Here is a 12,292-nt window from a genome sequence, read left to right on the forward strand (position 1 = left end):
GATGTACAGACCATACACTCACATACACACATACAGACACACTACAAGATGTACAGACCATACACTCACATACACTCATACAGGCACACTACAAGATGTACAGACCATACACTCACATAGAGGACATACATACATACAGGCACACTACAAGATGTACAGACCATACACTCACATACACTCATACAGACACACTACAAGATGTACAGACCATACACTCACATAGAGGACATACATACATACAGGCACACTACAAGATGTACAGACCATACACTCACATAGAGGACATACATACATACAGACACACTACAAGATGTACAGACCATACACTCACATACACTCATACAGACAGGACATACATACATACAGACACACTACAAGATGTACAGACCATACACTCACATACACACATACAGACACACTACAAGATGTACAGACCATACACTCACATACACACATACAGACACACTACAAGATGTACAGACCATACACTCACATACACACATACAGACACACTACAAGATGTACAGACCATACACTCACATACACACATACAGACACACTACAAGATGTACAGACCATACACTCACATACACTCATACAGGCACACTACAAGATGTACAGACCATACACTCACATAGAGGACATACATACATACAGGCACACTACAAGATGTACAGACCATACACTCACATACACTCATACAGACACACTACAAGATGTACAGACCATACACTCACATAGAGGACATACATACATACAGGCACACTACAAGATGTACAGACCATACACTCACATACACTCATACAGACACACTACAAGATGTACAGACCATACACTCACATAGAGGACATACATACATACAGGCACACTACAAGATGTACAGACCATACACTCACATACACTCATACAGACACACTACAAGATGTACAGACCATACACTCACATAGAGGACATACATACATACAGGCACACTACAAGATGTACAGACCATACACTCACATACACTCATACAGACACACTACAAGATGTACAGACCATACACTCACATAGAGGACATACATACATACAGGCACACTACAAGATGTACAGACCATACACTCACATACACTCATACAGACACACTACAAGATGTACAGACCATACACTCACATAGAGGACATACATACATACAGACACACTACAAGATGTACAGACCATACACTCACATACACTCATACAGACACACTACAAGATGTACAGACCATATACTCACATACAGGTCATACACACATACAGACACACTACAAGATGTATAGACCCATACACTCACATACAGGACATACACACATACAGATGCACTACAGGATGTCAACAACGACGGACAAATCAGGGCATATGCACATACAGACAGACACACCATTTCACAAAGGAGTGATCATAGAAGAGATTCTTAGCCTCAAGGATATGCACATGTAGTTTTCCATTGGGGTGTTTCTTTTTCTTCTTAGCATCTTCTTCCTCATCATCATCCTCAGAAGGTTCATAAAGTAGTGACATCCTTAACTCTCCAGCACTTTGTATCACAGACTGCTCCTATGGGAGGACAAGTACAATGAGGGAATGATACAGTGGGAGCTAAGCCCCTGGTTAACTGAACTGCTATCATGAACCACGAGATCACCCATGTTTTTGCAAAATCCTAATAGAACGCACACCTAAAAACCACCTTGAAAAGCATCCTTCAACTCAAAACAACCCTCCGGTGGTTCTTTGCAATGAGTATAGGTCCACTAGTAAGCAGACATGGGGCCAAGTACATTTAAAAGTACGTAAGTAAAGTACAAGTACTTTTGAATTTTCCAAGTACAAGTACAAGTACTCCAGCAGCAATCAAGAGAGTACTTAAGTAAAGTACAAGTACATGCTGGAAGTACTTAAGTAAAGTACAAGTACATTTTGCTGTAGTAAAATATATGCTGTATTCAGTGTATTGTAGTATGTAAGTGTGCCTAGGGGGGTTGGTTTTTGTCAACTATTCTCTCTCTTAAACTCTTAAAACGCACTGACTTGAACAACAGCATTGGCGACATCGTTAATCATGGCAACATTATACATACTAAGGTTGGGGAAGGCATTAGAAGAATCGCAAGAAGTTGTAAACTGCACCTTCATACAATTTTGATATTCTTATTGTACACCCACTGTGTACAAACTATGTACAATGTTTGCAGTACTTACAAGTACTTACAAGTACTTTAAGTACTCAAGTACATACAAGTACTTAGCAAAGTACTTGAGTATAAGTACAAGTACACTGGGGAATTTAAGAAAGTATTTAAGTAAAGTACAAGTACTTTCAAATCTGTACTTAAGTGTACTTAAGTATAAGTACTCATGTACTTGGCCCCATGTCTGCTAGTAAGTATCAAGTGAAAAGGAAACAGTATGTGTATTTGGGACAAAACTGAAATTTGCCCTTTTGTTCATATTATTATTATTCTTATTACTAGGACCGCGTCACATACAACCAAGTACATACACCAACGTGACAGCCCCCCGGTGAGGCTATTAGGTGGTGAAGGCATGATCCCCAAATCATCTCAATATTTCACAGTAGTGACAGATACAACACAATAGTGGCATCGTAACTAAAGGCCACTGGTAGCTAAGTGCCAGTACATCATTGGTGTGGTAATGGCACAGTGATGTGTACAAAGTATATGTATACAAAACATACAGGAGAGAACTGTACATTATTGCAGTATTGTATGCAGCAATACATTATAGGCAACATCACCAGATAAAAATTATTACCCAATATACAATGAAGTATCAACATCAACTAGAGCTAAATAAGGATCACCAGTGGTGTAGCAATGGCACAGTGATGGGTGACACATTATAATTACGTATGCATACACAACTTGCAGGAGATAGCTACGCAATACTGTAGGCGTATGCAAGCCAGATGAACTAGATAAAGGAAGACAGCCAAGCCAGCCAGAGCCTAGTAGCTACGCCAGGTGAAGGAAAAAAAGATTAAGCATGTATTGAATTGTCTGACACCAACACAAAGGAAGTTGGCCATGTCAGCTGCACAAGACAAAATTGTTTACTTGTATTTTATATGTAACTGTATTGTAAAGAGCGTGGCCTATGTTTAAATGTTTTCTTGTATTGTTTATTTACATATTTTATGTGAATGAATCCACTGGCAGCTGGCATGGAGACTTGAGAAGTTACAAACATAAAAACTTACTTGTAATCTTCTTGTTTACGTGTAAAGTGGCCTCTGGCTCTCCTGCTGTCACTTCACAGACATCGCTAGTCTTCTCCTTCGCGCAATCTGTAAATAAGCAAGGGTGTGGTGCTGGGTGTTATATAGAATTTCATGTATGGTCAGGTCATCAGCACGAACGGGCATGACGATTATACGTTTGTGCCCTCATTCACAGGCGAATCTATCCCCGGTTAGTTCATGTCTCTAGACCTCGCAGTTTTCGAGAACATTAATTATTATTTATTCATTACATGACGTAATTTTAACCGCATTTCGTATCATCTTTAGTACTTCATTGTATAACTAGGACCGCATCACATACAACCAAGTACATACACCAACATGACAACCCCCTGGTGAGGATATTAGGTGGTTAAAGCATGATCAAAATAACTATGATCTCAAATCAACTCAACCAATGGGACAAGCTAGCACACTGCATTCAAGACAATAATAAAACAGTATATAACTACTCTTAGTGGTACTACATCAACATCAGTCATATAACAGTACTATGCAATTACATTACATCTACATAGATTTAGTAACTAATTGTAGATGTGACAGCTACAACAGTTTGAAACTGTTTAGGGTAAGTGACTGTTCTATTAGAGTATATATCAATTTGAGAATGTCTGCAAGATAACACACAGCTACTTTAGCAACCTCACTTTCTTGTAAATAGTATAACATAACTAACCAGTAACCAGATGCACACTGTGGGTAATTAAATGTGTGCGCTCTACTACAATTAAGTGACTGCTCTATTAGAGTATCTCGATTGTACATTACTTTATAAGAGACTTACTTCCAGCCTTCTTACATTATTCTGCAAGCACCCTCTCTCCAAGTTATGACTCCGATAGGCTGATGAGCTGGAGAAACTGACACTAGCTAGCTAGCGTTATTTATAATAAGTCGCCTGTAAACAACCAGCCGTAATGAAGCACCTATCACCTGACTAATTAACACTAACCCGTTTTACATCTACTTTCCAGCCCGTCTTCTCTCTAGGATCCATTACTTCTCTAAGTTTGACAAGCAAACCGAAGAGCGAACACGTCACAACAATGGTATGCATGTCACGTGCTACTTGTTTTGATAGGCATTAAATAGAATCGTCGTACCATTTCACTTACCATCACAGATAGACCTCACTAATATAAAACTGTCTCCAGGTGAGTGCGGAGCCTTAGGCCTTCTAGTTTCCTCAAACATCACTTATTCATTTATTAATTAATTATTTATTTATTATTTGACGTAATTTTAACCGCATTTCGTATTATTCTTAGTACTTGGTTGTATAACTAGGCCCGGGGCACATACAACCAAGTAAAATCACCAACGGGACAACCTACCAATAAGGCAGTACATGACCAGTACAGTGTGTGTTTGTGTGTGTGTGTGCATGCGTGCGTGCGTGTGTGTGTGTGTGTGTGTTGGCACATAAATGCAATTATAATCAGATGCTTAAGCTTTATTGGGTATAATTAAGACAACAGCCACATGCATTCTAATATAATTATATACAATTATATAAGTACATATATAGCAGGCCCTCAGAATTCATACTGACCAACAAATGCTTAATTAAGTCAAGTATATTAATTTATGTATCTGTACACAATTTGTGTCCTCCTCATGTGATACCAGTTGTTTAAATAAGGATGGATCAGGGTGATGGATTAAGACATGGCTGGAGTTGCCAAGGCAGACCACAGTGTTATTTGGGACAAAAGAAGCCAAGTATTTCCACTATGTGTCACACACAACTGTTATCTGACTCGTCCGCTCAGTTACATTTTTAAAGTATGAGATGGGCCGATATGTCAAAAAATGGTCAGATGGTGTCTTGGATACACTGCAAGATGAATAAAATGTGTAGCAGATCGCTGTGAAAGGTGGCAGTGCCTTCAAAGGAATACTGTAGATTCCCTAAAAATTTGGCAGAAATAAATTAATTCCGTTCATGTCTGGCCAAACAATTAGGAAAACAATGTACCAACCCGGTGTTATTGTCGAATTTTTAGGGATCTATCCCTAATACAATCTGCACGCTTCATGGCTATGTTATTTGCGATTTGCTTACTGGTTACTTTCTGGATTTCTTTCTACAGGGACCAACAGGAATGCCTTGTGGCGGAACTGACGATACTGGCTGCAACACTCACTTCGCTTCAGCACTAACTTATATACCGTGATTGCCTACATTATCCAGGAGAGATGATCAATGTCATTACTGCATTGCTTTTGTATACAGTCACTCGACACTAATAATAATAGAAACCACAATCGATACTATTACACTAGCTATCTCGTGATAATTAATTAAATCTCGCTAGCTCCCAGTTGCTGCATGAAGTGTTCCATGACTTAACAGAGCGTTACATCTGAGGATGTATCATGTTTGTGGGCTCCAGGAGAGATGTTATTCTGTGAACAGAAACGAAGATCGTTTTGCGGTAGCCGTGATGTCACACGATAACATCGTTGGACACGTTCCGTGAACAATTTCACACTTGGTGCTTCATCCAGCATCGAGGTAGTATATTATGTGAGGTCACTGGGAATCCTCAGTACTAAAGAAACCTTCGTCAACTAGTACTCCAAGTGCCGAAAAATTAGTGTGCTTACAATAGAAACTTTCGTTCCGCTTGCCGAAATTTAGAGCACATTGCGTTCAAAGCACGGGGAGTGTCGAATATTTAGATATGCCGAAATTTTAGGGAATCTACGGTACTCATGGATATGGAACATCATCAGTGGTGTGCGCCAGATTGGCACTTCACAGCAACAGGAGATATATTTTATTTATTGTTACTGGGTAGTTAAACACAGACACAGTACAAACAAACAAACAATGCAACAGTATTACAACATGAAACATAGTCTACCTTTGTTAATAATCCACCTGAACGCATCATATGGCTTGGGATGGCTTACAGCAGCACCTGGCACTTGTCTGAACAAAGATCTGGGCACAAACAATTAGTAGACAAGTTAGTAGTAGATTTGCCGATGGTCGCTTGTGGCCGCTAACTTCTCCCGGCCTTTGGAATCATGGGTGTGGTGATGGGCGTTATATAGAATTACACGTTCGTTCAAGTCATCAGCACGACTGAACAGGCATAATTATTATACGTTTGTGCCTTTGTTCACCAGTGAGTCGAACCCCTGTTAGTGCAAGTTCACAGGCCTTGTAGTTTTCCCAAACATTATTTATTTATTAATTCATTATTATTATTTATGACATAATTTTAACCGCATTTCGTAGCAACCACTCGTCTTCCAATCAAAATAGTCGCTATTGCCCACTTTCAAACACAAATGAACAGTAGTTCACTTGTCTAGTGGGCATCATGTGCTAACTGTTTTGATCGGCGTTAAATAGAATCGTCATACGTTTCTATCACCTCCACGAGAACACCCATCCATTATATACGATTGTCTCTTCTTACAACATGGATTCTATTCCCGGTGAGTGCGAAGCCTTAGGCCTTGTAGTTTTCTCAAACATTACCTATATAATAATTCTCTAACTCTTTTCCGGCACTGCCCCTTCATTCTTGGTCAGATTCCAATCGGATCGGTACCATTCAACTCTAAAATTTGATGCAAATCTTTTGATCCTGGACTGGTGGCGATTCGTTAAACTACGGAAAATATCCTTTAAACCACCGTAGCTAGCTGAGGAAGACACAAATGCGTCCAAAACTTTCTGGAGACCCTTATCATGTTACCGGCCTTCCCTATCCCAGCTTACACTAGACATTTCTCTCCCTCTGTGGACGACAGAACAAGAAACGGAAATCGAGGCCATAAAATTTTAAAACAAAAACCCTTCCCTGATTTTTCCCAATTAGCTTCAAACTCGCTAGACCAACTACCCGTCCAAATCAATGTGTTATAAGGTGGTTTTCGTGTCTATCATTACGTGTTAACCTTGGTTGCGAGATACTTATCACTGTCAATGGCCATTATAAGTTTAGGATACGCGTATACGGCGTTCCGGTATACACGCGTTGCCAATAGAAATCAGATGGCGTCATATAGAAAAGCTTACAATGAAATAGGATCAATCACTTTTTCATGATTTTAACCAATCACATCAGCAAATTTTATCATGTGATCTGGTGTGTACGCAATCATCCGGCAAACACAGCCACCAGTATAAAAGGAGAGTTTCGTAGTGGGTGTGGCTAGTCTACGAGCGATGATCAGGCTACTTGACAGAGACTATGGAAGGAAGACTCGCTGGAAATACACACTCTGCACCCTGCTGTGCTGTCTGCTACAAGGATAGACATCCTGAGGCCCACACCACTGTGCGCTAGATGAAGTATAGCTACTGCAACACGAACACAAGCAGGTCAGGGACTAGACAGACCTAAAACGGAGGATTACCAGCAACACCACTGCAAGGGTAAAGGAAAAGGAGAGTTTAGTAGTGGGTGTGGCAAGTTAACAAGCGATGATCACTCCAATCAGGCTGCCTAACAAGACTACACAAGGTAAAAGACACACTCTGCAGGATGACACCATTGTGAGTAAGGAAGAACGAAAGATTATGTTCAACTACTCTAATAGCACATACATCTACCTTACCAGGCGACGAATCATGAACAAGATCATGAAGCTGCTATTGCAGTCTTCAATGTGTAGGGAGACACATTTTCACTCCTTTGGTTAACTCTGCAGCAGGGACAGCTGAAACTTCCAGAAGCTCTATTAGTTTAACTACCCTAATAGAACATCCATCACAATATCTACCCTAATAGAACACACATGACCTCTAATTGAGCAATCACTTGAAAGCAACTAACATACAACTCTAATACACATGCTGGTGTTGACCTTCTTGCTCAGTACAGCTGATTAACTTGAAATACTCATACTCAATACTACACTGCATACACACTTTGTCATGTAATAAGTAAACAACACAACAATATCATGATTAGGATATAGAAGTGGAACTCCAATTCAGTTATTGACGACACAATCAAATATAAACCACTGTATGTATGTGACAAACGCAAGTTGAATTAGAATATAGCTCATCGTTGATCATTAGTAATGTTCAGATTTAAGTGTATTCACAGAATAGGACATGACAATTGTCTTAGTATCACGCGAATTTTGTGCGGGTACCACTAGTTTATTAATTACTTATTTATTTCATTATTAATGACATAATTTTAACCGCATTTCGTATTATCTTTAGTACTTGGTTGTATAATTCATAATATTATTCTTTCACAGGCATAGTGAAGTTTACAAGGAGAATCCTGGGATAAAAAGTAGCAAGGCTTACTGAATAGATCATTGTGCGTGTCCATGACCTATTTTTGATTTTGTTTTCGGATGAAACAGCCCAAACCGGGCCGTTTCTTCTTGCCAAATGCCATTACACTCGAAAAGCCATACAAGATCGCACTCAAAATTTGGTTTTTTGATGTGCACTGCTTGTGGCTAATAGAATCTGTCTTTATTAAACTCAGTATAGGCCAGGAAGCTTAATCTGTGCTGAAGACTTTGTTACAAGATGTTTTTTACCTCCGTGATTATTGGATGTGGGCGGGTTATCCAAATTAAATACTCTAATAGAGCAGTCACATAAATACTCTAATGATGCAGTCAAGTGTATAACTACAATCCTTGCACTGAATTTGACAGCTATTAAAGGCATCAGTAATGTAAATTCTAGCTCATATTAGGAGACATCTCATTCCGTAAGCACATTGCAATTTGATCAGTTTCATGTGTGTACTGAAATGTTGACAGTGTTACTATGCAGAATGCAAAATTACACTATTCACAACAGTCTTCATTATAAATAAAAGATATCCATATATCCATTACTGGATTAATAAATAGTGCACAAACTAGATGAATAAAAAATTGGAAATTTAAAAATAGGAATAGGGATCGCTGAAAAAGCCACGAAACAACCGGGGTGGTATGTAAACCACAAATCCCTATTTCGACTCGTTTCAAAATGACAGAGCATGTAACTAAAGATTTATAACAGAGTCAAAATAGGGATTAGTGGTTTAGATACCACCCCAGCAATCCCTTCTTGTTTCGTGGCTTTTTTCAGTGATCCCTATTTCCATTTTTAAATTTCCAATTTTTTTATTCATCTTTCCATTGTCAACTTGTGTGTGTTCTGTTAGAGTAGATGAACACAACTTCATAGTTTAGCTGAACACAACTTCATAGTTTAGCTGAACACGTCTTGAACTGACACTTAGGTAATGGAGGTTACGCTTTGACGTCTTGGTGCCAGTCATTTACATCCTGTTCTGGTTTGTGTAGCCTTTTAATTGTTCAAACTACTTCATCTAACAGCTCAGGATCACGTGAGCTAAGTATAGGGAAACTAGGATTGATAAACTACCCCTCAGGAATGATGTAATAAGAGCTGAGGTAATTCCTGCGAGTGTTATAAATCCTACAGTAGCAATGCATGTCATAGTTATTTAGACAATGGCCTGTGAGACAGTAATCATATCAGCGTATAACCACACGTACAAAGTTATACAAGAGGGAAATATTTCGTGGATTGCACCATCCAAAATTTTGAGTGGGGAAACTTCGCTTCTCCAAGATACATCATAATACTGGACAATGTGATTGGATTGAGCCGCAAATTTTAAGGGAGAAATTTTCATGGATAGCAGCCAATTTGTGAAAATCACAAATATTTTTCCCTCTGGACTAAGCTTGGCATAGCTCAATTGAATGAGATGTGTGCCAAGCTATACTCATTACCCAGGTTAGAAGGCTAAGGTACAGCTAAACAACATCACTACACACAAACACTTACCGGTTGTAGAGGGTAGCTCTTAGTAGATTTATTGTTGAGATTCATCTGCCATAATGGCAGCATAACCTCACCAAGGAACTCTGCCTTGCTGAACCTGTTCCAGTGCCAGATGGACACCCATAAAATCTGTCCACTGAAGTCACTTTTACCTGGCAGAGGACTCTATAGTAACAAGAAGGGAACAAGTTAACAAGAGCTATACTGATGATGGAGGAGAGGGATGACTGATCAGCACCACAATTAAGGATGTGTGTGTATTCATAAAGAACTCATCACCACACGACAGCAGCTGTATTATGTGAGTTTGGGGGACAATCTATTGTGCTCTGTGGTGGTGCCCAGGCAGATGAGGTATGACACATTCATGTGAGCTCAAAGGATTTGTTAAAAAGCAGGGTTTCATTGAAAAACTAGGTGCCTTTTGGGCTGACGGTATACAATCATACTAATTACTGATGATGTAAGTGCTGGAGTACATTCTTCCATGAAAATACTCCAAGCCTCAGTACATTTTTGACCTTTTTAAAAATTCTGTGGTTACAAGTATAACCATACCGTATATCCTAATAAACAATGTACTGTTTAATAGACCAAAGCCTGTCCTACACACTGGTGGTGGTCTGGGATTAATCTGTCTAGGCAATCTTGTGTAGTGAAGTGATAAAGTTAATTGGTGTTTTGAGCTAATAATGCTAGGGATATTGTTAAAAACCATGATTAGTAAGTTCGCTACTACCTAAAGTGCTGATTTTTACTACAAAGAAGAGTCCTTACCAGTTTATTGTACTGGTAAACCTATCTCTTTGGACCAATCACGTATTAATAGACCGCAAAACCATGTCAGCATTATTGCTTCACTACTCAGGATTGCCTCGACAGATTAATCCCAGACCACCACCAACATGTAGGGCAGGCTTTGATCTATTTACTAGTACACTGTTTATTAGGATATACGGTATGGTTACACAACCACAGAATTTTTTAAAAAGGGCTAAAATATACAACAGGTTGTGGTATTTTGGTTGATATAATGTACTCCAGCAGTCAATTGAGAAACCCTACAAAGTTAATGAATACTACAAAAAATTAAAAGTGCTTTTGGTCTGATATTAGTATACAGGGCGATTGAATTGTGGATACCCCCTAATAGTAGTCACCCCCTGGACACCAGAGGAGGTACGACGTATGTTAAATGCTATCAAGAGGCATTCATGTTAATTGCATAGTTATTAAAATCCTCTTGCAAGAGTAGTAATTCACAGGAGGACGGCTCCAGATCAAGGTTGTGGAACTCAAAACTCAGTAACACTATTAAGTGAGGCGTGGATAGTTTATTTCCCCAGCAATTAATTCCCACACTACACACACCTCCCAATACATGTCCCATTCAGGATCACAGGTCCTCAGAGCTACTCTCGTCTTCTTCTTAGTTAGTTGACGATGATCGGGTAATATGTAGATTAGTGCGTACCTGTTGCCAAAGATGAGGTTACCATAGTAACATGCCATGTTTGACTTACGGGTCAGAGGTATTGTCATTATTAGCAGCTGCTAGTCCCGTTGCCTTGTCAACATGTAACACCAGTCGCTTGTTCTGTTTCACATATACCTGCAGGGGATAATAAACAACAACATGGTAACCATTAGTTACTGCCACCAGAGAAAATAATTGCTCAATTTTCATTGGACAAACCATAACATCAAGAGTTATGGCAGGGTTGGATATCAGAATTTTTTGTTAGTTTTACCAAAATCACAAATTCCATCCATAAAATTAACAAGCATAACTGTTTTATCATACAGTACAGTAGTACTGTATAGTAGGGATGATGGAGGTTTGTAAGTTCAGACCAAAAAGAACTCCACCAAACAGCAGCCTTACAAACTAAACATAAAGTAATGGTTGCATACAGTTAATGGGTGGAAACAACCCCAGCACCAAAAAAATAAATTAATAAATAATAAAAAACAAATTCCAAACTAGGTACTTTTCTATGACTGCCTGCCTGACTTTCTGCTGCATCCGGATGGCACTAGATGATAAACGTCTGGAGCTACGTGCTCAATTCTTTCAAGGAAAATGGTTGCTTGCATTCAAGAAGTGCCTTTTGGAATTCTGAAGGAGGAATGCTGCATGTTACCGTTGTACCTTATTCAATCAGTAACTATGGTTTTGTTCTACCCTGGAAGAATTTATTTGTAGT

At 39.1% G+C, this 12,292-nt stretch overlaps 1 protein-coding gene across 1 annotated transcript in view; it reads right to left on the reverse strand.

Annotated features, from left to right (window-relative positions):
* LOC136258983 (synaptotagmin-like protein 2) overlaps positions 1 to 12,292 on the reverse strand; it is a 38,982-nt gene that overhangs the window by 16,521 nt on the left and 10,169 nt on the right. The window contains exons 6-9 of the mRNA XM_066052377.1: positions 11,609 to 11,697; positions 11,457 to 11,559; positions 10,089 to 10,250; positions 1,397 to 1,572 (exon numbers count right to left, since the gene is read on the reverse strand). Coding sequence (XP_065908449.1) covers positions 1,397 to 1,572; positions 10,089 to 10,250; positions 11,457 to 11,559; positions 11,609 to 11,697 — 530 coding nt within the window. The remainder of the gene's footprint in view (positions 1 to 1,396; positions 1,573 to 10,088; positions 10,251 to 11,456; positions 11,560 to 11,608; positions 11,698 to 12,292) is intronic.

Source organism: Dysidea avara, chromosome 6, assembly GCF_963678975.1.
Source record: "Dysidea avara chromosome 6, odDysAvar1.4, whole genome shotgun sequence".
Classification (NCBI taxonomy): domain Eukaryota; kingdom Metazoa; phylum Porifera; class Demospongiae; order Dictyoceratida; family Dysideidae; genus Dysidea; species Dysidea avara.